We start from the raw sequence: 25,066 nt of genomic DNA, 5'->3' as shown, positions 1-25,066 counted from the left end.
ACGAAAAATATGCTAAAGTAGCCATTAAACTTGCATCATCTACAACCTAAAGTGGCTATAAATCTACATCTAATTAAATCACTTATTCCAGAAAATAAGTAGCACTATTCTTTCGGTGGTGGTAGGTGACGTGCATATTGTAAATAAGAACATGTGCAGTCAGTGGCGGAGCTTGAGTAGCTAATTTGGGGGGGGGGGGGGCATCCATGGTAATCTTCTTTAAAAATCAATGAACAATAGCAGATTTACTGTTCATGCAATGGAGATTTCCATTGGTTAGGGGGCCCATGGCCCACCTTCCAGTGTGTGCGGTGACTTTATGGAGATTAAAATTTGCTGGTTCAGTCTTTTGGATAGACGTGCTACGTGCTACCTGACCCGACTCGGCAAAAATAGCTTGATCTTACTAACCCACCCAAAAATGCATTGGACGGGATCGTGCTGAGGTTTTCGACCTGTTGTGTTTACTAGGCTAGGCTCGGGCCCATAATTTCAACCTAAAACATGAGAAAGTCCAAAAATATCCGAAAAATAAACCAGTCCATGTCACGCAAAGGGAGGAAAAGTACGAACAAGAATGAAAAAGATATAGAAGAATAATAATTGGTAAATTAAAGTTATCACTGTTTGAATAATAAAGATTACGAAGCCTCCATACAAGTATTGTGTCAATATGAACAAATGCGCGAGAAAAGATAACAAAATTTAATTTATTAGGTATTGGTCCTAGATTATTCACAAACTTTTAATATTTATATCCCTTAAAGTTACTAGACCTATCTTGTAAGAGCACACATACAAAGTAGTCTTCACCCCGCACACGCGCGCGCGCGCGCGCACACACTCTATCAAACACACACACACACACACACACACACACACACACACACACACACACACACACACAAAGTATCTTATCCCCTTCTGTAAAAAGTATGCGGAATTAGACGTACGTCAGCACCGCAACACGCCGGAGCGGCGCTGCCGATGGCTCTTTTCCACTCCGTCTGTTGACTCCTTTGTGCATCTAGGACTAATTTACAGAAGCTCACTATCAAGCGCCACTGACCCTGTCAACAACGGGCGTAGTATGTAAGCAAGTAGCAGCGACCTGCAGCCAGCCCCGACAGAGATCAGGGAGTGCTCAGCAATACTAGATAGCTGAGAGCAATAATGGCCGTGCCTCGCCGCTCCGTCGAGCTGCCCGTCGCCGACGACGCAGACCGGGCTCGGCTGCAGGAGCTCGGATACAAGCAGGAGCTCAAGCGCGGCCTCTCGTACGCGCTTCGATCGATTAATTTCCATGCAATTTCATTCGTCTTGCGTTCTTTTAAATTCGCTTTTGAATGATGGAGTACATGTATACACAGTGTCATCTCCAACTTTGCGTTGTCGTTCTCCATCATCTCCGTGATGACGGGCGTGACGACGACGTACAACACCGGCCTGCGCTACGGCGGCCCGGCCTCCATGACGCTGGGCTGGCTCGTCGTGGCCACGTTCAACGGCTGCGTGGCGCTGTCCATGGCGGAGATCTGTTCGGCGTACCCGACCTCCGGCGGTCTCTACTACTGGAGCGCCAAGCTCGCCGGCAAGGACTGGGCTCCACTCGCTTCCTGGGTCACTGGATGGTACGTGCTGTCCATCCTAATATCATTAGTTCATTATGTACGTGAAGAGATGCTAGCTACTGCATAGTTTGTTCAGAATATATGTTTCCAATCAATGATTTTGTTAGTCGTATTTCAGAATATAAAACAAAAAGGAGAGAATTTTCTGATCATACATATAGCATGTCTAAAGTTCAGTTTTCTGTCATGTTGTACAGGTTCAACATCGTAGGACAGGTACGTTCCAACTTCACAGGACTCCATCCATTTCAAATTGTAGATCGTTTTAGTTTTTTAGTGTATAGTTTTTGTTATGCACTTAGATATATTTTATATGTATCTATGAACTAAAAAATCAAAACGACTCACAATTTAAAACGGAGGGAGTAGCAATTTGGAACGGAGGGAGTAGCAATTTTTAGAAGTATCGCTCGATTCCATTCAATAAAAGAAAATAGTATTGCTCGAAACCTTGATAGTGTGGCACGGTATGTGGCACTGGCAGTCTCCAGTACTAGACTACTAAAGCACTAAATCACCTTACTGAATACTGATTGACACTTGATTACTCATCAGTGGGCTGCCATCGCGAGCGTCGACTTCTCGCTGGCGCAGCTTGTCCAAGTGATCATCCTGCTTGGCACCGGGGGCGCCAACGGTGGCGGCTACATGGCCTCCAAATACGTCTTGCTGGGCATCTACGGTTGCATCCTAGTCCTACACGGCCTTATCAACTGTCTCCCCATTCAGTGGCTGTCATGGTTTGGCCATCTCGGAGCCTTCTGGAATACCGCAGGTAGTAATGCATTCACACCATCGGATCCATACTCTTTCAGTTCCATGATAACAGATCAAGGTTTAATTTGGATTCTGATCAGTGGTCACTCGCTTGCTTTTGATCGATTGTAGGTATATTTATGCTAGTGATCTTGCTTCCAGCGGTTGCTAAGGAGAGAGCGGGTGTGGAGTTCATCTTCACCCACTTCAACATGGACAATGGCATGGGAATCCAAGGCAAGGCTTATGTTTTAGCTGTGGGGATGGTGATGAGCCAGTACTCCCTCCTCGGCTATGATACATCTGCTCACATGGTACGTCATATACTTCCTCCGTTTCAAAATGTAGGTCGTTTTGGGTTTTCTAGATGCATAGGTTTTGCTATGCACTTAAATATAAGAATATAAGGTGATGTATAGATACATAATAAAATCTATCTTTCTAAAAAAGTCAAGACGACCTACATTTTTGAACGGAGGGAGTAACATTATATTGAGAAACTGACCATTCAATCACAGTAATACAAGCTGATCAAGGTTGATCATTCCTTTTAAAAATTGAAAATTAATCAGTCAGAGGAAACGAAGAAGGCTGACCGGAGTGGCTCGATAGGGATCGTCGCTTCTGTTGCTCTAGCATCCATGTTTGGATGGATTTATTTGGTGGCCTTGGCATCGCTAACGATAGACATTCCCTATCTTTTGAGCCCTAGCAACGACGCCGGTGGGTACGCCGTCGCTCAGGCTCTTTACACCACCTTCCACAGAAGGTACAACAGCGGTGTTGGGGCTCTCGCCTCCCTAGCCGTCATCGCATTTGCCATCTTCCTCTGCGGCATTACATGTGTAACCGCCAACTCAAGGTAGGTGAAATAAAGCCATTAAAATTTAACATAACTTTTGCTAAGAGGTAGCCTAAAAGCTACTACTACAAATTGGTGCAGGATGGGGTACGCCTTCTCCAGGGACGGGGCGATGCCATTCTCCCGCATATGGTACCAGCTTAACAAGAAAGAGGTGCCCATCAATGTCGTCTGGCTTTCAGTGGTCATCGCGTTCATCATGTCCCTAACGGTGCGTAATCTCTCATTACTATCTACTCCAGCTTTCAGTGGTCATCGCGTTCATCATGTCCCTAACGGTGCGTAATCTCTCATTACTATCTACTCCATCCGTTCTAAATTGTAGGTCGTTTTAGTTTTTCTAGATTCATAGATATTATTATGCATCTAGATATAGTGTAAAAAGTCCAAACAACCTACAATTTGGAACGGAAGTAATTACGTGTGCCGTCAGCCATTGATACAATAAGATCCACGACTGTCTTATTTGTCTACATGCTTTGATATATTTTCTTGCCAGTCGCTGGGCAGCCAGGTGGCATTCCAGGCTATGGTGTCCATCACGACAATCGGTTTGTACATGGCCTACGCATTGCCCATCTTCTTTCGTGTAACAACGGCTCGGAAGTCGTTCACTCCAGGTCCATTTCACTTGGGAAAGTTTGGAAATGTCATCGGATGGGTTGCCGTTGCCTGGGTGGCCCTTGTCACCGTGCTCTTCTGCCTGCCGGTGGCGTATCCCGTTGGCGAGGACAACTTCAACTACACGCCGGTCGCTGTTGGGAGCGTGCTATTCCTCAGCGTCGGCACGTGGTTGCTCCATGCCCGGTTCTGGTTCAAAGGGCCCATCGTCAATGTCGACGCCTAATTTTGTTCTCTCCAGCGGTGGAGCTCAAAAGTGAAGATTTAGAGGGGCCAAATGTAAACGACCGAAATATTTTTAAACACGATTGTGCTTCGCCGTTCATGGCTCTATTTTTCAAAATATAAGTACAAACATGGACGCTCTATACATACATGCACTTACTGCTGTAAACACAAGCATGCCCACCCTACCTATGCCGGCATCAAGTTTGGTATTGCCTAATAATAACATAATTTGATTGTTTCTTTCGACACAAGATAAAATACTGGTGCTCGTGCAGCATAGAAGCGGTCCATCGTACTAAAAATATGGAAGGAAACCAAGCTCATAACAGGACCAGGTCCATTGGCTACTCCCTCCGTCCCAAATTACTATTCGTTTTGCTTTTTATAGATACACAACTTTTATTATGTATTTAGACTAATATGTACCAAGGTGTATATCGAAAGTTATGTATCTAGAAAAGTCAAAACGAATTATAATTTGGGACAGAGGGAGTACATCATTAGTCTTAGGTTAGGCTGAATCGCACAAGCTCAGATGGTGTGCGTGGCCTAATCAATCTATCGCGTGTCCGTCGATCTTCTCTAGTATTCTTCCTCAAACGATCGCCACCATGCCACGACAACTTTCCTCTCATCATTTATACCAATGAGCATGAAACTCAATGTTACGCGTGATGTCATTGTAATCTTATATTTTGCTCATGTGACTTATGCTGCCAATGGTCTCCACTCCGTCTTTTCTATCTCACTGTTCACCGTACACATGTCAATATATGGTTGGACTCGGTGAGCAAAGATGTCTTTCAATTCAAAACTTTAAATTCAATTTTCTCTTGAATGGTAGGTAAATTTGAGTTTTTATGTTGCCAAAAAATTAATAGAACAAAATAGCATCCAATATAAACTGTGGCTTTGTTAAATTTTAAGCTTCCATTCGATGTTAGCAGTTCTGTATTTGTCACTTCCTTGCAAGCGCCAGGTAGCATAGAATAGTCCAAAACAGAAAACAGAGTGAGAGTGGGATGTCATGTTTTCCTCGGCTTACCTCTTTCCCGGAAAGAAATAATGCTCACTACAACACTACGTGTCTTCGTATGATGCGTACAGTGCATCGGCACTGAAGAATCTTAGCACTCTGACATGTCGACGGAACCAGCCACAGCCAGCCTTACGAAATTTCCACTCTTTCGTCTTTCCGTTGACTCCTTGTGCTCCTAAAAGATGACTACTAGCAGACTAGCTTGAGTAGATTGCAGAGGAAACCTGCGGCACCTGCAGAGGCCGAGCGCCCGAGACGGCGCATGGCCGTGTCTCGCCGCTCCATGGAGCTCACCGCCGCCGACGCGGCGGCGGCCGATCCGGACCGGGCGCGGCTGCAGCAGCTGGGCTACAAGCAGGAGCTCAAGCGAGGCCTCTCGTAAGTGCTTCGACGAACCCCATGTACCTTCTTCTTCGTCGTGCTTCGCTGCTGAGTGTTGTTTCTACTCCATGCGTGCTTGTAGCGTCCTCTCCAACTTCGCCCTGTCCTTCTCAATCATCTCCGTGATGATGGGCGTGACGATAACGTACAACACCGGGCTGCGCTACGGCGGCCCAGTGTCCATGACGCTCGGGTGGTTCGCGGTGACCTTGTTCAACGGCTGTGTGGCGCTGTCCATGGCGGAGATCTGCTCGGCGTACCCGACCTCCGGCGGGCTCTACTACTGGAGCGCCAAGCTCGCCGGCAAGGAATGGGCTCCCCTCGCTTCCTGGGTCACTGGATGGTGCGTTCTGTTTTGTCATTTTGGTGTATGTGCTCATAGTTGGCTCAGAAGTATACATTACACACCTCCAAATCGATGATCAATCTTGTACCAACTACCAAGTATAAGAAACAAACAATACATCAGACAATGATCCGGTTCTATTTTTTATCGTGATTCTTTTCTAAAAAAATTATAGCAGATATATTGGAACAAATTAGGAATCTCATAGGTTGTCTTATGCTTCGACAAATAGTACTTTTTTATGACGTGGAAGAGGGACGGATCAGGAAGTGAGAGAATTAAAATGATTGCAGCGATCGTCTTGTAAGCTAAAATTTTGAACTACGATATCAGTCTTTATCATTGTACGAGTTGTCATTGTCATGCAATATATAACATTCCTTTTGTAAAGGTTATGGATGCCAAAAAGCAACCACTCCTCCAATCATCTAGCGTGTCTAAGGTTAATCCAAGTGGGAAGATTTCTTTTTGATGTTTTCAAGATAACCACATCAGCAAGAGAAAAATGAAACTGTCTGAAACTACCCCTCCAATGCATACCATCGTGTTACTATTTCATAGGCACTATTTAACATTTAATTTCAAGACACATTCAGAGTTGGTTTCCATGTCAAGAGAGTTTCATCTAGATGAAACTGGTTACTTCTCTTTCCTCTTAAATTTTCTACCACGTCATCAAATTAGCTGATGTGTCACTATATTTAATACGCATGAAACTACCATTAAGAATAACGTAATGAAGTTCAATCTTGTATCCTGCATTACAGGTTCAACATCGTGGGACAGGTACGCTGTCCGTGGCCCGGTCTTCGCTGATTCATGAATGCTGCCCCTTTGAGTATCCCCGTAATTTTAATGGGGTCGATCTACACCAGACTTCTCTTTAGATAATACTAGCTCGGGAGTTATCTTAAATTTGGTCTTGCGTGCTTGGACTGTCACCCGGCTGCTAAGCGGGCATCCTGGCATGTGGGTTTGCTTCCATATGCTAGCCGGCTGGGCACACTTTGAGTTTACATTCAGTAGTACCCTCCTCCATCCTAGATTACTATTTATTTTACTTTTTCTAGATACATAACTTTTGATATATACCTAGATATATACTATTTTTAGACACATAGCAAAAGTTATATATCTAAAAAAACTAAAAAGAATAGTATTTTGGGACGGATGGAGTATATAACATAGTCAGGTTCGGTGGTTGAAAATTTATCGATGCCTCAATCACATAAGCACTAAAGTTATGTGTAAAAATGTAGGAGTAATTAGTAACTAAAATTTGAAATTGCTGACTTGCTGCAGTATTTGAATATTCATGTTTTCGAGATCACCATGAGTAAGAGCAACTCCAAGAGTACTCCAAAAAATTCTTCCCCAAAACTATGTATTGGGAGTTCTTCCAAAAAAGATTTCCCCCAAAAACATATCAATCCACAGCAAATCGCTAATAAATAGCCCCAAATATTTTAAAACAGGCCACGTCATCGTATTGGGCCCATCGGAAGAGACGCGTGAGTGTGCGGGAATCAGGATTGGGGGAGGAATACCAACGCTAAAATATACGCGGTGGTAGGCTGTTTTTTAGCGTTGCTAAAAAATTGGGGAAGGTTTGGGTGGACTGTTGGAGTTCGTTTTTTCTCTTTTTTCCTAAAAAAAAAGTATTAGAGGTAAGATTAGCAGCCTCTTGGAGTTGCTCTAATGCATTAATAATCACGTTGACCTTGTTGATTGAACAACTGCCACACAGTGGGCTGCTACCACGAGCATCGACTTCTCCTTGGCGCAGCTTGTGCAAGTGATGGTCCTGCTTGGCACAGGGGGACTAAACGGTGGCGGCTACATGGCATCCAAGTACGTCGTGTTAGCCATCTATGGTGCCATCCTTGTCATCCACGGACTCATCAACAGTCTCCCTATCCAATACATGGCATGGCTTGGCCAACTTGGAGCATTTTGGAACGCAGCAGGTGTGCCATTTTTTTCCTTCTCACAACAAATGTAAATTTGTATCCATGGAAAAAAAAGTTTAAGCAAAACTACAAATAGTTGTTGTAGCTGGTTTCCTTAAAAGATTATGACGTTTGAATATACACTTTGATCAATCTTTTTTTTTTCCCAAAAGACCCGGAAAGATTCGCGGCATTAGTTAATAACAACAAGGAGAGCAAATAGAGGCGCAAGGGGCACCAAGTTCGATCACTCTCGACTGCATATTTGTGATTGTTGTAGACGATCCATATATGCTAGCTACATGAGCATTATCTTTACTAACCGGAAGGATGCATGGCAGGTATAATTGTTCTGGTCATCTTGATCCCATCAGTTGCTAAGGAGAGAGCAAGTGCTGGGTTCATATTCACCCACTTCAACGTAGACGATAGCGCAGGGATCCATGACAAGGCTTACATTCTAGCTGTGGGGTTGCTCATGAGCCAGTACTCTGTTATTGGCTACGATGCATCTGCGCATATGGTAAAACAGTTGAGCCAAATTTCAGTTAATCAAAGAACTCGCACATTTACCAAAAAAAACTAACAGAAGCATGCGGCACGAATGTTGTTGATGCCTCTGTTTACACAAGTGCAGACGGAGGAGACGAAGAACGCTGATTGGAGCGGCCCAATGGGAATCATAACTTCAGTTGCTCTGTCCAGCGTGTTCGGATGGATTTACCTGGTGGCCCTGGCATCGCTGGTGACAGACATCCCGTACCTCCTGGACCCCGGCAACGACGCCGGCGGGTACGCCGTCGCTCAGGCACTGTACGGCGCCTTCCACAGGAGGTTCGGCACCGGCGTCGGAGGGCTTGTCTGCTTGGGAATCATCGCCATCGCCACCTTCCTCTGCGGCTGTGCGTGCATAACCAGCAACTCAAGGTGCGTGGTGACAGTTACCTCCATTGTTTTTTCTTTGTCCATCTTTCTGAAACCCAAGCTGGACATGCAGGATGGGGTATGCCTTCTCCAGAGACCGAGCGATGCCATTCTCGCACGTGTGGTACCGGGTGAACAAGCAGGAGGTTCCCTTCAACGTTGTCTGGCTCTCCGTGGCCGTGGCGTTCATCATGGCCCTCACGGTGTGTGCTCTGCCCTCATGTGTGAAGAACTTCAAGTGGTTGCACTACACTTACATGCCATCTCATAACATGGCTCATCTTGTGCTTCGTTGACAGTCGTTGGGGAGCCAGGTGGCGTTCCAGGCGATGCTGTCCATCGCGACCGTCGGGCAGTACATCGCCTACGCGCTGCCGATCGTCTTCCGTGTCACCACCGCCCGGAAATCCTTCGTTCCGGGGCCGTTTCACCTCGGCAAGCATGGTGTCCTCGTCGGCTGGGTCGCCGTCGCTTGGGTGGCCCTCGTCACCGTGCTCTTCTCCCTGCCGGTGGCGTACCCCGTCGCCGAGGACAACTTCAACTACACGCCGGTCCTCGTCGGCGGCGTGGTGTTGCTCAGCGTTGGCGCGTGGGTGCTCCACGCCCGGTTCTGGTTCCAAGGGCCCATCACTAATGTTGACGTGTAATGTGGTTTTTACCGGGCCCAAATTTTGCGCGTTTCACATAATTGTGCGGCTTACTGTGTCATCATCATCATCACGCAAGCGTTGATTTTACAACAAGGTATAAGCCCACAATGAATGATGAAAGGTGGTGTTGCAGGCCGGGCTCGTTGTCTGGGATTAGGCCGATTTTACGTGTGCCGTGGCCCAGGTTACCGGGGTTTCTCCTCTGCCCTCCACACTTCCCCCGGCAGACCATGCTAACACGGCTGGCTGACCATGCTAATCGTTGGGACTTGGGAGATCTGCATTGTATTTTTAGACGTCTTCACAGATCCCCGTTGCTACCAAAGGAAATGCTTACGATGGATTAGCATGCGTACAGTACAATCATAGAGTAGATACTAGCTTAGAAATCCTAAAAGATTTCCTTTGAAACTTAGAAATCAGGCTTTAATTGGTGCAGCAGCACTTGCTTGGCTATTTGATTGAGTAGAGATGATGTGGTATTCAAGAGAACAAATCCTAGTAGATCGGGTTTCTATTAGATGGGCAAGTGGAGCATGGCGACGAACTTCGTGTGCGTGCCCCGACCCCCACTTCTCTCTTTATAGCGCTGCACGATGAGAGCCTACAACCGTGAGTTGGTTCATTGATTGTGCACCTCCAATCAAAATATAAGATAAGTGGAGATCAAACTCTAACGCACTCCGGTCGCCGTTGGCGGCGTGCTGCTGCTCAGCATCGGATCGTGGGTGCTCCACGCCCGCTATTTGTTTCAAGGCCCCGTCACGAATATTGACAGCTAAACTGGTTTTGTTTGTGCTCCTTCATGGTATTTATGGTTGTAATTTGGCGTCATGTACAGCGATAGGTTATGGTTTATGTGATGTGTGATTATTTTGTATTTGTGCGTTTCATGTCTTATATTAACATATTGCCTTGTTTTTAATTTCCTCCAAAATTTGTATCTTAACATCGCAATACACTAAATTACGTAAATTGTCCATTTCGCTTTCCACGCACCTCCTCCCACCTTATTCTTCATTTTTTATTGTAATGTTTTAGTTGCTAGTTTCTTTTCAAAACTTATAATGTTTTAGTTTACAATGGTGCAAAAAGTTGTTTCAGGCATGCAAAGAAGTGTTAAAAAATCAGTTGGCTGAATGTACTATTCTCTTTAAGTTATTTACATGTATTTTTTTTAAGACAAGTTATTTACAGGTTGTGTGAATGACGGGAGCGAAGAAAGTTAACTTCCAAGGTTATTGTAGATCAAAAAAAAAAACTTCCAAGGTTATTGGGCCGAATCACGCTTCGCTATTGGGCCGAATCACGCTTCGACAGAGAGAAGAAAGAAAGACTAGCCCACGCTAAAGGCGAACGGAGGCGTCTCCACAGCGCACGCGCGGCCCACTACTCCGCGACCGCCGCCGCCATGCGAGGGCTTCTCTCCTCCTCCACTCTCCTCCGACAAGCCGCCGGCGCCGCCGCCGCCCAGCTCTCCCGCGCGGGCTGGAGTAACGCCACAGCATCCGCACCCTCTCCTCTCCGCCACTTTCCCCACCAGGTTTGCCCCAACATCTCTCTGCCGCTCCGTCGCTTCTGGGCTTGTGGCTAGTTGCTATGTGCTAGGGATCTGTATTTTGTTTTGGTTGTAATGGAGACTTTTCAATTAGACAGAGAAGGATTATTTGCTAGTTTCTGTCATCAATTGCCCGTATTGGATTAAACGTGAGTGTACAAGTAGCTAACCGTAAAGTTATCTAAAAATGTGCATAAGCTACTAGCAACTAGCATAGCAGTATGACAGCGGAGAAAATAAGCACTGTGCACTGTCGAATAGTGCTATTCCCATAGCGTTTTTCCACTTGGTGAGAAAGGTAACTTTTAGTTTGTGTGCTGCTTTGCTGTTTCGTATATGTCTCACTGACTTTATACCTTCATTAGTGGCGTTCCAGAATGCTTTACTTGCTCATATCTCAAGATATTTGCAGGATTTCTGATCACCTTTTCTTCTTTGTGATTTGCTAGAATGGGAAAAGAGAGACACTTTGTTCGTTTTGGTCTAAAGGTTGTTCAATGTCAACTACAGGTATACCTATTTACCCAATCCTTGCTCAAATGTTTGCTAATGTTATTGTTTCTACCATAAAAGATCCCACCTTTACTATTCCTGAACGAAGCAACTTGTTAAAGTATGTACTAGATAATTGATAATTTCCAATGTCATACAGTTATTCTCTGGTGTTCTGTATCTATACTCCCTTATGAGTTGCAATGTTACTCAGGAATCTGTACAAATTTCCAGTTGATATGCAGTTAGACTATGAGAGTGATCCCCCACTTGATGGAGCAAAAGCTCTTGAGAAGGAGTCATCACTAAATGTTGCTGTCTCTCAACTTGCAAGTGATTTTGATAGAGAATCTAACCTATGTTTGGAGCGATTTTCCCGCACAAGGCGTGCGTCTGTCATCTCTACCGGTTCTCTCAAGCTTGATCTTGCTCTCGGCATTGGAGGATTGCCAAAGGTCATAATGTGTTCCCATATCTTTTTTAAGTATACGAATGATACTTTATTGTTATAGATTTCTTGACGTATTTACTTTACACTTTATTGTTTCATATTTCCTGTTGATATTACACATAAGAAACAAACTTCATACACTTACTGGATACCATACAGTTTCCTGTCAACACCAGCGAGTTCAACAGTCATTGAGTGTGTCATGTGGTTCTTTGTATCTTTTGATGCCTATCTACTCTATGCATCGACCTAATCACCATCAAGAGTCACTAGTTAATTTATCGCGAAGGTTCCTTTCTTTGCAATTGGTAAGCATGCTAGTTTAGTTATACTTAGCCTCTACAAAAGTGCAGTTTGTTTCTTTAGCACCTGTGCTCATAAAAGTATAAGCACCGGAACAAATTTTCCATGTCTTCATTGCTGTCTTTCTCTGGTCAGCATAATTTGTTGAATAGAAGTATTTCCATGAGAAATTGATCCGTGGCAGTAGATTATATGGAACTTGATGTTGTTCATTATGTATTTTTGGCCCTGTTTGGCAAATTACTGATTAGAGTATCTCTACAGGGCAGAATGGTGGAGATATTTGGGAAAGAGGCATCTGGGAAGACAACACTTGCACTTCATGTTGTCAAGGAAGCTCAAAAAAATGGAGGTCCGAGTTTCTTTTATGACACCCTTTTTTTTTCTCCTATTTTTTTTGTTTGTGCATCTTTCATTCTTTCTGTTTACAATTTTGTTTTATACTCCTAAATCTTTTCTCCATTTTACTGACTTATTTTGTACTTGGGTGGTACCTAGTATTATTGGTAACCTTTTATCAATACATTTATCATCCGCTTACCTGATTTTATTACTTTACTTTACAAGCATTGGTAAAGATTATCAGCAAGTGCAATGCTGTTCTTACTATTTAGGTAGGCGAATCTATTGAAAAAAAAATTCTTATTGCCTTTGTTTGCACAAGACATTTAATATTTCCTTTTCTTATAACTGAATGGAATGATACTTGATTGCCACTGTGACTGGCCGCATATTTGCAGGTTATTGTGCTTATATTGATGCAGAAAACGCCTTTAACCCTTCATTTGCGGAAGCCATTGGTGTAGACAGTGAAAAGCTCTTAATAGCCCAACCTGATTCTGCTGAGAATTCTTTGAGCATTGTAAACACTCTTGTTGGTGGATCTGTTGCTGTTGTAGTCGTGGATAGTGTATGTTACTTCACTCTGTCATTTTCAGTATATTTTTCTGTTATGTCTTCAGTTCCTTACTTATTATAAAGAGTAAGCTTTCCCAAGTAACACAAAGCTAGAATTTTATTTGGAGAATTGCTGATAGGCATCTCTGTGCTTCCGATGCATACCACTGTCTATATCAACCTCTTTACGTGCGGGGTACTGACGCCATGTAACATTTGTTTACCTTGCTTTTATTGGACTTGTGATAGGTGGCAGCACTTATTCCCAAATGTGAAATGGAAGGCGAAATACACATGAATTCTGAAGACATTCAATCCCGTTTGATGACTCGGGCGCTTAGGAAAATTCAGTACACTTTGTGTCGTTCTGAATCACTTATTATTTTTGTTAATCAGGTATGACATCGTTTAAGTTTATTTCTTTTATCATATGGGCAATGATATTTCTGCCTTACTTTGGCTTTATTTATTGGTGTTATTTTTTAGGTCAGAACAAAGTTGAGCTCAAATCAGTTTCCTGGGATCTACAAGGAGGTGCCTTGCGGTGGTAACGCGTTAGGATTCTATGCTGCAGTCAGAATGAGGACTTCAAGAAGGGAACTGCGCTATAGTGAAGACCAGGTGGGAGTCTTACACACAGCCTCATGATAACACATCAAACTTAAATTGATACTAATGTATTGTGCTTATCAGCTTATGCAGGCTACTGGCATTGCTTTATCAGTGCAGGTCATCAAGAACAAATTAGCTCCAGCTAGTCTGAAGGAAGCTGGCATCGACATCAGATTTGGGAAGGGGATCTGCCATGAATCTGAGACCCTGGAGATGGCTTCTTCGGTCGGAGTTGTTGTGAAGGATGGGTCTGGGTATTGGATCAACGGCGTGTTCCTGCCTGGCAAGGCGGAAGCTGAGAAATTCCTACTTGAAAACGCTGGTGTGGCAGATGAGATCTGCAATACCGTGAGAAATCAGTTCCTTCAAAGGTGACATACGAAGGCCACTGGAACTTGGCTGACTCTTAACTTTTCTCATCAGTCGTCGCCTTGACTGGGTACAGTTATGTTGTCTGAGAAGAAAATTGGGGCACACTGCACTGACGGGGAACCATTTTAAGTTACTAACCTATCATTTAGCTCTACAAAGGAAGTGCGAATTAAGGGATGATGATCAATTAGAGAGGCTAATACATTGTGTTAGTCTGAGTTGTGTCATCGTGAGGCATCAAGGTGGAATTGTTGTACCATGTATTCATAGGGGACTTCTATAGGATACCATTGTATCATCTTCTTGCCCTCTAAAACTTACTGACTTGTGAACCAGTTTCTCCTGAAATTGAGGGTTCAGTTCCTGTTGTCACGCGGCATGAGAGCTTGGAATTCCAAACTTTGCATGCATACGTGTGTTGTCCACAAGAACTGGCGTACAAGACTCGCTGAGCTCATTGATTTTTTTCCATGCATGACACGGTTGGCATTGGAAAACTTGGGAGCAGAGAGTCTGTCTGTAGAGGTCTTCCAAGTCTGCGCCCTCTCTGTACTTGCACTCTTGCGTCCCTGTCCACTCTCGCCGAGGCTGCAAAATTTGAACAGCGAAGCTTGCTTTGGTGGCCATGTGTGCGCCACAAAAAAAAAAAAGAGCAATCTGTTCTAAGCGTACGCAAGATGGCGAGATTTTCTTCGATCAGCTGACCATGTCCGGTCTTCGCGGCTAAATTGCACAGAAGCTAATTCTGGTCAGCAGTCTGATGCGCCGGTGCTGAAAAATTCCGCGTTCCAGCCATCAACCAGGCAGCCATGTGCGTCTATAAATACGGTCAGGGTTGCGTTGTGATGAGCATCCACTGCAAGGGCGACCTCTGAATACTCGCCGGCGTCGAGGAAGATGGCCAAGCGAGGCGTTGCCCCGGTGCTCGCGGCAGCATTGGTCGTTACGGCATTCGCCGCCACCGCTACAAGTATCCATCCTCATGAGCTCCGATGAACCATATGCATATAGCGTAGAGGGAACACCTCAAGAGATTCACTGAACCAATGCATGGTGTTTTTTTTTTCCTGCGTGCGTGCAGGTGTGCGAGCCATTGGCGTGTGCTACGGCGTGATCGGCAGCGGCCTCCCGTCGAAGAGCGACGTCGTGCAGCTCTACAAGTCCAACGGCATCGCCAACATGCGCTTCTACTTCGCCGACCAGGAGGTCCTCAACGCCCTGCGCGGCTCGGGCATCAGCCTCGCCCTCGACGTCGGCAACGACAAGGTCGGCGACCTCGCCAACGACCCCGCCGCCGCCGCGTCCTGGGTGAAGGACAACGTGCAGGCCTACTACCCGGACGTCAGCATCCGGTACGTCGTCGTCGGAAACGAGGTCGACGGGGCGGCCTCGGTCCTCCAGGCCATGAAGAACGTCCACGACGCCCTCACGTCGGCCAACCTCGCCGGCAGCATCAAGGTGTCCACGGCGGTGAAGATGGACGCGATCATCAACTCCTCGCCGCCGTCCAACGGCGCGTTCAAGGACCCCTCCGTGATGTCGCCGATCGTGCAGTTCCTCGCCGGCAACGGCGCGCCGCTGCTCGCCAACGTGTACCCCTACTTCGCCTACAAGGACAACCAGAACATCGACCTCAACTACGCGCTGTTCGAGCCGAGCTCGACGACGGTGGGCGACCCCAACGGGCTCACCTACACGAACCTCTTCGACGCGATGGTGGACGCCGTCCACGCCGCGCTGGACAAGGTAGGCGGCGGCGGCGTCGACGTCGTGGTGTCGGAGAGCGGGTGGCCGTCGGCCGACGGGAGGGGCGCCACCGTGGACAACGCGAGAACGTACAACCAGAACCTGATCAACCACGCCGGCAAGGGCACGCCGAGGAAGCCGGGCCCGATGGAGGTGTACGTGTTCGCCATGTTCAACGAGGACAACAAGGACGGGGATCCCACGGAGAAGAAGTTTGGGCTCTTCAACCCGGACAAGACACCAGTCTACCCTATTAATTTCGCATGAAAATTGCTCCAAAAAAAATCGCATGAAAATAAGTCGGATTTCTATGAATATTTATTTAGAACATACACGAATCCTACTGCATATAAATAAATTTCGTCTGTCATCTTTGTAACCAGAGAAATAACAAAATGAACAAGTGAATAATGTACACGAAGAAGGATATAATTTTTGTGTGAATGACCTAGACCTGATGCTTGCTAAATTGCCTTTTATGTTGATATGATGAGCCAAATTGAAGTTTGGCTACAAGTTTACGTTTGTCCCGGGAACTTGGAAAAGTTACAGAACCCAAAGGACCAAATTGGCGAAGTATCCGAGACCTCACAACAAATGGTTGTACCCAGTAAAGCACTAGCCAAAGAAATACAGTTCGCTGACTCGGAGTCAGCACCAGTCCATCAACAAAGTGCATGTCTATAAACTATCAGGCTATCACATATTCTTCTGGTGCAGAACTCCACACGGAAACAGGCTCGAGGACCTGGACTTATCTGAAGATCTAGTAGTCATTAGTACTGTTGCAATATCTTGACCCTGTCCAAGTCAAGTTTAAGACATTATTTTGAACATGACCCATGGGTACAATTAAGGTGTGCTGATTTCTACACTGCACGCAAGAACAACTGACAAGTAGTTAGCACACTTTTGTGTGCAAGAATGGAATAATATTCTCTTGCGTATTAGAATTATCACACTGGTGTAATGGGTAAATTTGCTGGAGGGCACCCTTCAATGTTAGTATTTGCTAGTGGATAATAATACTCCAATATAATGTAGTCTTTGCTAGTGAACACCATTGAAAATTGTGGTTATTTGCTCCTCGATGCCATGACTATTAAAATAACGATTTTCAAGTGTAAAGGATAGCGAGAAATTTGAAAATAATGATTGTGCCGAGGACAAAAGCAGATGCTTGCATTGGTTGGCTAGCTCAAAGAAATTTGAAAATGACCATTGTACCAAGAACATCTTTTAAAATCTTCTATTACTATAGAACTGCACATTCAAACCATTCTTTAAAATATTGCATTGAGAGGAACGATCAGAGGCTTGGTTGGCTGGATCACGTTTGAGCGTTGGTCGGCGCAGAGTATTGCATTGGCCTCTATTTCCACGACCCTTGTTTCTTTCCTTCTTTCTTGTGACAATTGCTTCGACTAGAAGTGGTAGAATTGGTTTTGGTGATTTATATATAATAGTCCATCAACCCGTGCTCCCGCACGGGCTAATATTTTTAGAAGCTATTGTATTTAAAAATTATTTAGAAATTAAACGCTAATAATCAAAATTGATTACCTACTACTCTCTCATTTTTTCAATACATCAACATAATACTATATAACCTATTTTTATCCAGTTGTGATTTTTCAATACGTCAACATAATACTATATAACCTATTTTTATCCAGTTGTGATTGATTTTTAATTAATAATTACTCTATGCACTTTTTCATCCATATTCATACTTTTTCCATTTTGTATCGCACCTCCAATCCTCCATACATTATGTTTAGCATACAAATAAATATTTTTCATCGATTCCTCACATACATGTATAAATGGTCTAAATGGTGACACTCATCATGTGTATATACTTTAATTTAGTATTTTTATATTAACAATGACATAAATAGGTAATTTAGAATTATATATTAGTTTACTTTTTGATATTTTCGTATGATGCACATGAAGATAATTAGATTAAGATTTAGATGTTTAATTTAGGTTATTTTTAATAACAACATACGTGGGTAGTATAGATAAAATTTTAGAATGACATTTTAAGTTATGCTTTATAATAATATGTATTAGTAAATTGGATGAAGATTATGGGGTTACTTTAGATTATTTTTTATAATAGCTAAGCTCAGTAATTTAGATATAGCTTTAGAGCTTATTTTTTAATATTTTCACAATAATAGTGGTGGGTAACTTTTTAGAAAATATAATAGATCAATGGCTATGATTATTAGAGTTTATAGGATTGGTGTTTGATGTTTTTGATTTTTATGAGAATTTGTCTCTTTTTTCTAGCTTGTCTCGTGGGAACTAATGCAGAGTCTGCAATGGAAACAAATGGGACTACATTGCTAAAAAATATTACCATAAGCTACCTCTCATTTGTTAAATATTCGAACACAATACTTATATAGATATATACTTATTATCTTCATCCAATTGTGATAGATTTTAGTTAGTAATTACTCTATAATATTTTCATCCATATTTATAATCTTTAACTTTTCACTTTGCATCGCAGGTATGCACTTGAATTTGTTTAATGAACCCTAAGTTTGTGATACAATTTTAACACAGAAATCTATATTCTCATCACTTCCTCTATATCTTTATAAATGGTATCACACATCATGCGTATAGACCTTAATTATTATATCATATACCAATAGTGCAAGATATAGACGATTTAGAATCATATATTATTGTATATTTTTAATTAAGATTATTTGATTCAAATGTAGGGTTATCATGTTATTTTTAATAATGGCATGTGTGGATAATATAGATGCAAATTTAACATGTTACTTTAAGTTTTTAAGTAATAGTGGTGGGCAATTCGGTTGCAAATTAGGGGGTTATTTTAAATATTATTTATAATGGCATAAGTGGGTAATTTTGATGAAGATTAGGGGGTTACTTTAGCTTATTTTATATAATGGCAGATGTGGGTAATTTATATATAGCTTTTTGTGAGAATTTCTAGGATTTATTTTTTTCTTCTAGAGTGTCCACCTAGGAATCCTAGGTGGCTTCACCTGAAAGCTTCAAAAGGACCGTCCACAATTAGTAATAGTAAGATTTTTCTCTTATCTTCTCTAATAATGTCACTTGAAATAAAATGGCTAATATTGGCATTCTAAGCTTCAAAAGGAGCGTCCACAATTAGTAATAGTAAGATTTTTCTCTTATCTTCTCTAATAATATCACTTGAAATAAAATGGCTAATATTGGCATTCTCCAGATTGGGAACACATTAAAGTGGCATCTATCAGATTGACCAAATCAAATATTTTGGAGTCGAAATTCTCTTTTGAATTGCAGCATACAGATCGGCAAGTTTTGAGGTGGCACATAGCATCCTGTGCTACAAGCTCCAGAAAGCTGTTCAATGTCAAGTTTTCTCTTTTGGAGTCTCATTATTTAAAATTTCGAGGTGGCAGATATCAAAACCTCGCAATTCCAGCCCTATTTCTCTTCCGAAATGGCAAGTTTTAATGTCGCATGTGGTACGCGTATCCAAACCTCACAATTCCAGACCTATTTCTCTTCCGAAATGGCAAGTTTTGTGAGGTGGCACGAATCAGAACTGCAGTATTTCCAGCCTTATGGGGCCAATTTTCTCCTTTTTGAAATGACAAATCTTTTGAAGTGAAACATGCCAGACTTTGCCAGTATTTACATTTAAATGAGAAAAAAAAAGGGTGTCAAAAGACTGTAAAATAAATTTTACCATCGTGAGAAAAAAAAAAGATATCCTAATCCAATTTGATTTCTGTGCACATTGAAGACGCGTTTTTTTCTTTGAAAAACAATCACACATGCTCTGCCGCACATTAAAGGAAATTAATAATCCCCGCCACCAACCCAAGGTGGTAGAACGAGTATAAAAAATAAGGTCACCCTGGTGCGTTCATTGCAGATTGCATACATGTTCTAGCCTTCTAGGTAACCAGGTTCATAGTTCTGCTGCTAGTTATTGGAGTTTTGGCCTCCCTTTTCAGTCTTGGGCTACAAGATGGGGATTATGCAGGGCTCTGCTGCTATGCTTGCAGGGGCAATGGCTATTGGAGTTTTGGCCTCCCTTCTTACAGGTATGTGGTTGGAATTTGGATTGCTTCATTAAACCGAAGTACTAACTTCGTTTCATTTTGAATACAGTCCTCGTGCTCTATTGTTGTGTTTTACTCCTTTGGAAAAAAGATTTTTTTTTTCGGGCGCAGCATGTATTCATGTTTTTTGAATCTCATGTTTTGTGATTGAAGAACTAGAGCACTATTCTTTGACTTTGGAATTCTATCTTATTTTTGTTAAAATGGCTTTTATCCTAGATTTATTCAAGGTCGTCATAATCGAATCGAATTTGAAAATCTATTTTAGTTTCTTTTTAAAGGGCTTTTATCCTAGATGTAGACAAGGTTATCATAACCGAATTACAAGTAAACACAACTAGTTGTGCATGACACTTGCCACATCAGGATATCCTTTTCCAGTGCTGTAGTATATCTTGATTTTTTTCCCATTTCCTTATTTAATTTAATTTGGTTTCATGTTAGGCAAGTGCATGAAAGTTATATGCCATTTCATACATGTACTGGGCATAAGAATAAATAAGAAAAAATGATGACATAAGTTCCTAAAAACAACTAGACCGCTCGTGTAGGTCTGAAGGGTGCAAATGCGAAGATTTTTTTCCTGCGCATTTGTTCTTACAAAATCTATCTACTTAATAAGTCTATGATTGCATATATTTTTTAAAATGGTTACCCTTCCATTCCAAAATAAGCACCTGGACTACTGTCTAGGTGCATAGCCAGGAATGTACTATTTTCTTCTTATGTTTAATCAGTCACTACGCGGTGCAGGTGTGCAGTCCAGTGGCGTGTGCTATGGCATGATAGCCAACAACCTCCCGCCGCCAGGCGAGGTCGTGCAGCTCTACAAGTCCAGCGGCATCAGGAACATGCGCATCTACTTCCCCGACAGCCATGTCATGGAGGCCCTGAGCGGCTCCGGCATCGGCCTCATCCTCGGCGTCGTCAACCAAGACATCGTCGGCCTCGCCGGCTGCCAATCGTGCGCCGCGTCCTGGGTCCAGACCAACGTCAGGCCCTACTACCCCGCCGTGAACATCCTGTACATCGCCGTCGGCAACGAGGTCTCGGACGGCGCCGCCCAGAGCATCCTCCCGGCCATGCGGAACCTGCAAGCCGCCCTGGCCGCCGCCGGCCTCGCCGCCATCAAGGTGTCCACGTGCGTGAGGCTCGACGTGGTCACCAACACCTTTCCCCCCTCCGCCGGCGTGTTCGCGCAGCCGTACATGGTGGACATCGCGCAGTTCCTGGCCGGCGCCGGTGCGCCGCTGCTCGCCAACGTGTACCCCTACTTTGCCTACAGGGGCAGCCCCGGAGACATCAGCCTCAACTACGCGCTCTTCTTGCCGGGCACGACGGTGAGGGACGGCGGCAACGGGCTGGTGTACACGAACCTCTTCGACGCCATGGTGGACGCCGTCGTCGCGGCGCTGGAGAAGGCCGGCGCGGCGAGCGTGAGGGTCGTCGTGTCGGAGAGCGGGTGGCCGTCGGCGGGTGGGACGGCGGCGAGCGTGGAGAACGCTCGGACGTACGTCCAGAACCTGATCGACCATGCCGCCCAGGGCACGCCCAAGAGGCCCGGGGCGTTGGAGACCTTCGTGTTCGCCATGTTCAACGAGAACCAGAAGCCGGGGGAACTGACGGAGCAGAACTTCGGGCTCTTCTATCCTAACAAGTCTCCGGTGTATCCCATCATTTTCCGATGATGCACGAGTGTTACTTGCGTTGTTTCAATAAAAAAACGTTATAGTACTATGCCTATTACTTCTCCAACAAATTTACTGCCAGACATGTTTTGTCTCGTTCTTTGTCTCTTGATGTGTACTCTTGTAACGTTTTTCAAATTAATATATAATCAGTAGAGGCTCGCCTCCTATCGCTTAAAAGGACAAATTTGCTACAATACTTGCGTCGAAAGACAACAATGTAGTATTGCACTCTCATTTACCATCATTGAGATGTGGGCCCATAGAGAAAAGGGTCATATATTAGCGACTTTCAATGCTACAACAATACTACATAGGATATTATTCGTGGAGCCACACTAATTATTGAAAACTTTTTTCAAAAAATTTACCAATAAAAGTTTTCAAGACAACATCTTCACATAAGTTTTAAGGGAAAAAACTTCAAAAATAACTTTTTGAAGAAGCTTGTCTAAATAAGTTCGCCTAAGAAACATGTACGACTAGGTTTTATACGTAAGGTGTTAAAAAAACTTTTTTGCTTGGATCCCGCATATATTAAAAAGGAAGGTCAGTAGGGATAGTAGGCATGCCATCCAAGAGCTTCGAGCACACCTGCTAACACATAGATTATTATATCCCTATAGATGGGTGGGCGGCCAAAAAGTTGAAAGAACTTTCTAGCTACGGACATCGTACCGAACACGTTATATTTCATTTTTTCTAGTGTCTTCAAAAGGCACACACATTCTCTTCTTGGCAGTCCTCCCTCATTCGCACGTCTCCCTCACCCTTGTACTTGCTCCTTCACCGAGTTTGCATGACTACATGATCCATCAAGCTCAACGTCATCCTGCGCTTAAATTAAAGAGGAACTCACCGAGCCCCGTGATCTGTAGGCTCTCACACCAAAATTGGCCGATGATATCATGCCGGGCTGCTGCCTTTACAAACGAAGGTGGGCAGGTTTTTTCCCTAACCTTAATTAGTTTTCTAATTGACATTTCTAGTGTTGAAATTTTGCATTGAAACTTGAAAATCCAAAATTTGTGTAAAAACATACCTTCACGTGCAATTTTTTTTCCTCCTAAATTGAAGGGAGGGGAGGGATGAGCAAGGAGGAAATGGAGGGATTGGCTTGGCCCACCAGCTAATTAACTAGTACACAGTCATGGAACAAAATCCTCCTAAGAAACTCTAGCCGGCTTGGGTGGAATATTGAGTACAAGGATATATTGCCCGAAACTGTACTTTTGCCCATGAGCACATATATCGTTTTTGCCTCTATTCTTAACAATGATAGACAATTGCGTCCCTTTTCTTTAAACTCGTAGACAAGGATTTTTGTGATAAAAGATAGCATCTACATAGGATTTTTGTGCAGACAAGGATTTTTGCGATAAAAGATATGATGGTCATACATATAAAAAGACTATCCTCTATAAATAATGTGCATCTGTTCTTGAAAAATGCACCATTTGTGATATGAGCATCATGTCTCTTAAGTATACTTGCAAAGATGCAATCCACATGGATTTCCTTTTAAGATGAAGGCATATAATCTTTTTATCTCGACCTTTGAATAAAACATGCGCATAAAAATCCACAAGATGCATGTTGGCTATCCACCCATCAGTGCTTACCTCCTACTTCCTAGCTGTCAAGCATGTGTATACACATCACTATAAAACCAGGCGCGACTGTGTCAGACTGGTCGATCGTCTGTTTAAGGCCGGTTCGCAAGATGCTGGTTATGCACATACCTCCTTTGTTGCTTGCATTCGCCTTGCTTTTTGGGTTCTTCAGTTTGGCTCCTACGGGTACGTGACCAAATTACCTTTGATGCAGAACCCTATTAGAAAGGTAGGGATAAAATTCATGATTGAAATACAGTGGCATGGAATGATGGAAGAACGCAGTGAACAAATCAAAGAGAGTGACAGATGAAAGCAGGAATTTTTGTTCTTTATTTTATATCTCGACTCGATTGCATACAGTTTTAGCCATCCACGAGGGAGGGGTTTGATGGTTTTTTTGGGCTATAGGACATCCACATGTATAAACAGAGATTTCATATAACGTAGTACATAATAGAAGAATCATAAATGTCTTAGCTAATAGCTATACAAGTCAATCCATGGGATGTTGCATATCCTTCTATCAGCAATGGCCTCATGTCAATTGTGGTTACTGATCAGCACGTACGCGGCTCAGGTGTGCAGTCCATCGGCGTCTGCTACGGCATGGTCGGCGACGACCTCCCGCCGGCGACCGACGTCGTGCAGCTGTACAAGTCCCTCGGCATCAACAACATGCGCATCTACGCCCCCGACGCCCACGCCCTCCACGCCCTACGCGAGTCGGGCATCGAGCTCATCCTCGGCGTCGCCAACGAGGACCTCGCCGGCCTCGCCGCCAGCGAGCCCACAGCCGCGTCGTGGGTCCAGGCCAACGTCAAGCCCTACTACCCCGCCGTGAACATCAGGTATATCGCCGTCGGAAACGAGGTCGGCGGCGAGGCTGCGCATAGCATCCTCCCCGCCATGCGGAACCTGGAACGCGCCCTGGCGGCCGCCGGCCTTGCCGCCGTCAAGGTGTCCACGTGCGTGAGGCTCGACGTGATCACCAACTCGTTCCCTCCCTCCGCCGGTGTGTTCGCGCAGCCCTACATGGCGGACATCGCGAGGTTCCTGGCGACCACCGGCGCGCCGCTGCTCGCCAACGTGTTCCCCTACTTCGCCTACAAGGACGACCCGCGGGCCATCAGCCTCGAGTACGCGACGTTCCGGCCGGGCACGACGGTGTCAGACCGCGGCAACGGGCTGAGTTACACGAACCTGTTCGACGCCATGGTGGACGCCATGTACGCCGCGCTGGAGAAGGCCGGCGCGGCGGGCGTCAGGGTCGTGGTGGCGGAGACCGGGTGGCCGTCCGCTGCCGGGTTCGCGGCGAGCGTGGACAACGCGCGGGCGTACAACCAGGGCGTGATCGACCATGTCGGGAATGGCACGCCCAGGAAGCCCGGGGCGGCGTTGGAGACGTTGGTGTTCGCCATGTTCAACGAGAACCAGAAGCCGGGGGAGCCGACGGAGAAGAACTTTGGCCTCTTCTATCCAAAGAAATCTCCGGTTTATCCCATCGCTTTCCGATGAGAAATGTCTATCATGTAGAGGCGGATTACGTTGGCGTGTCCCCGCGCGCAGGGTGCAAGATGATGCACAAATAGTTCATCGAATATATTGCCATGATTCGCATGGACTTTCAGAGATGCAGACAATCCTGCACATCTCCATTCCATACTGGTGATGTAAAACTCATCCATCTGAACATTTGGTTATAAGCTGAGTTTGTTGACATCAATGGTTCTCTTAACTATAAGCTGATCAGATGTTCGTGCCTTTTGGGATCACCCCAATGGTGATCACGGTGTTTGTTCAATGTGTCAAGAGCCGGCAAGCATCCCCAT

The 25,066-nt window shown here is 44.4% G+C and overlaps 5 protein-coding genes across 6 annotated transcripts; all 5 read left to right on the top strand.

The window, feature by feature from the left end:
• The first annotated feature begins 1,136 nt into the window (after nucleotides 1-1,136).
• LOC117857756 (amino-acid permease BAT1 homolog) lies at nucleotides 1,137-4,244 on the top strand. Its single transcript, XM_034740608.2, has 8 exons — nucleotides 1,137-1,277; nucleotides 1,371-1,631; nucleotides 1,829-1,847; nucleotides 2,187-2,406; nucleotides 2,520-2,701; nucleotides 2,960-3,249; nucleotides 3,331-3,460; nucleotides 3,749-4,244. The coding sequence occupies exons 1-8, from the start codon at nucleotides 1,174-1,176 to the stop codon at nucleotides 4,094-4,096; spliced, it is 1,554 nt and encodes a 517-aa protein (XP_034596499.1). The 5' UTR covers nucleotides 1,137-1,173; the 3' UTR covers nucleotides 4,097-4,244.
• A 922-nt stretch (nucleotides 4,245-5,166) lies between these two features.
• Nucleotides 5,167-9,445, top strand: LOC117857758 (amino-acid permease BAT1 homolog). The gene is made up of 8 exons (XM_034740611.2): nucleotides 5,167-5,515; nucleotides 5,601-5,861; nucleotides 6,632-6,650; nucleotides 7,612-7,831; nucleotides 8,155-8,336; nucleotides 8,451-8,740; nucleotides 8,811-8,940; nucleotides 9,037-9,445. The coding sequence occupies exons 1-8, from the start codon at nucleotides 5,400-5,402 to the stop codon at nucleotides 9,382-9,384; spliced, it is 1,566 nt and encodes a 521-aa protein (XP_034596502.1). The 5' UTR covers nucleotides 5,167-5,399; the 3' UTR covers nucleotides 9,385-9,445.
• A 1,300-nt stretch (nucleotides 9,446-10,745) lies between these two features.
• Nucleotides 10,746-14,444, top strand: LOC117857764 (DNA repair protein recA homolog 2, mitochondrial). Of its 2 annotated transcripts, none has more exons than XM_034740616.2 (8): nucleotides 10,746-10,930; nucleotides 11,395-11,455; nucleotides 11,672-11,892; nucleotides 12,456-12,543; nucleotides 12,932-13,101; nucleotides 13,338-13,484; nucleotides 13,575-13,709; nucleotides 13,791-14,444. In XM_034740616.2, exons 1-8 carry the CDS (start codon nucleotides 10,799-10,801, stop codon nucleotides 14,073-14,075), a joined length of 1,239 nt encoding a protein of 412 aa, XP_034596507.1. In that variant the 5' UTR covers nucleotides 10,746-10,798; the 3' UTR covers nucleotides 14,076-14,444. The 2 variants fall into 2 exon arrangements, with proteins under 2 accessions (XP_034596507.1, XP_034596508.1); XM_034740617.2 differs by having other exon boundaries at nucleotides 10,861-10,930; nucleotides 11,652-11,892; nucleotides 13,782-14,444.
• A 387-nt stretch (nucleotides 14,445-14,831) lies between these two features.
• LOC117857777 (glucan endo-1,3-beta-glucosidase GIII) lies at nucleotides 14,832-21,762 on the top strand. The gene is made up of 4 exons (XM_034740633.2): nucleotides 14,832-15,042; nucleotides 15,154-16,079; nucleotides 16,396-16,421; nucleotides 20,700-21,762. Exons 1-4 carry the CDS (start codon nucleotides 14,970-14,972, stop codon nucleotides 21,619-21,621), a joined length of 1,947 nt encoding a protein of 648 aa, XP_034596524.1. The 5' UTR covers nucleotides 14,832-14,969; the 3' UTR covers nucleotides 21,622-21,762.
• Nucleotides 21,763-23,820: 2,058 nt separating this feature from the next.
• LOC117857772 (glucan endo-1,3-beta-glucosidase GII) lies at nucleotides 23,821-24,953 on the top strand. The gene has a single exon (XM_034740628.2). It carries the CDS (start codon nucleotides 23,844-23,846, stop codon nucleotides 24,750-24,752), a length of 909 nt encoding a protein of 302 aa, XP_034596519.2. The 5' UTR covers nucleotides 23,821-23,843; the 3' UTR covers nucleotides 24,753-24,953.
• The last annotated feature ends 113 nt before the right edge of the window (nucleotides 24,954-25,066 follow it).

This window comes from Setaria viridis, chromosome 5, assembly GCF_005286985.2.
Source record: "Setaria viridis chromosome 5, Setaria_viridis_v4.0, whole genome shotgun sequence".
NCBI classification, from domain to species: domain Eukaryota; kingdom Viridiplantae; phylum Streptophyta; class Magnoliopsida; order Poales; family Poaceae; genus Setaria; species Setaria viridis.
This window is presented reverse-complemented; position numbering and strand designations above follow the sequence as displayed.

What these genes read in the sequence shown, in the direction of transcription:
- LOC117857764 (XM_034740616.2), top strand. Translation starts at nt 10,799, where the DNA reads ATGCGAGGGCTTCTCTCCTCCTCCACTCTCCTCCGACAAGCCGCCGGC. An exon ending in GCATTGGAGGATTGCCAAAG is followed by an intron (nt 11,893 to 12,455) that starts GTCATAATGTGT and finishes GTATCTCTACAG; the next exon opens with GGCAGAATGGTGGAGATATT. An exon ending in GGAAGCTCAAAAAAATGGAG is followed by an intron (nt 12,544 to 12,931) that starts GTCCGAGTTTCT and finishes GCATATTTGCAG; the next exon opens with GTTATTGTGCTTATATTGAT.
- LOC117857772 (XM_034740628.2), top strand. Translation starts at nt 23,844, where the DNA reads ATGGTCGGCGACGACCTCCCGCCGGCGACCGACGTCGTGCAGCTGTAC.
- LOC117857756 (XM_034740608.2), top strand. Translation starts at nt 1,174, where the DNA reads ATGGCCGTGCCTCGCCGCTCCGTCGAGCTGCCCGTCGCCGACGACGCA. An exon ending in GAGCTCAAGCGCGGCCTCTC is followed by an intron (nt 1,278 to 1,370) that starts GTACGCGCTTCG and finishes ATGTATACACAG; the next exon opens with TGTCATCTCCAACTTTGCGT. An exon ending in CGTTCATCATGTCCCTAACG is followed by an intron (nt 3,461 to 3,748) that starts GTGCGTAATCTC and finishes TTTTCTTGCCAG; the next exon opens with TCGCTGGGCAGCCAGGTGGC.
- LOC117857758 (XM_034740611.2), top strand. Translation starts at nt 5,400, where the DNA reads ATGGCCGTGTCTCGCCGCTCCATGGAGCTCACCGCCGCCGACGCGGCG. An exon ending in TGCATAACCAGCAACTCAAG is followed by an intron (nt 8,741 to 8,810) that starts GTGCGTGGTGAC and finishes CTGGACATGCAG; the next exon opens with GATGGGGTATGCCTTCTCCA. An exon ending in CGTTCATCATGGCCCTCACG is followed by an intron (nt 8,941 to 9,036) that starts GTGTGTGCTCTG and finishes CTTCGTTGACAG; the next exon opens with TCGTTGGGGAGCCAGGTGGC.
- LOC117857777 (XM_034740633.2), top strand. Translation starts at nt 14,970, where the DNA reads ATGGCCAAGCGAGGCGTTGCCCCGGTGCTCGCGGCAGCATTGGTCGTT. An exon ending in ATTCGCCGCCACCGCTACAA is followed by an intron (nt 15,043 to 15,153) that starts GTATCCATCCTC and finishes GCGTGCGTGCAG; the next exon opens with GTGTGCGAGCCATTGGCGTG. An exon ending in CAGTCTACCCTATTAATTTC is followed by an intron (nt 16,080 to 16,395) that starts GCATGAAAATTG and finishes AAATTGGCGAAG; the next exon opens with TATCCGAGACCTCACAACAA.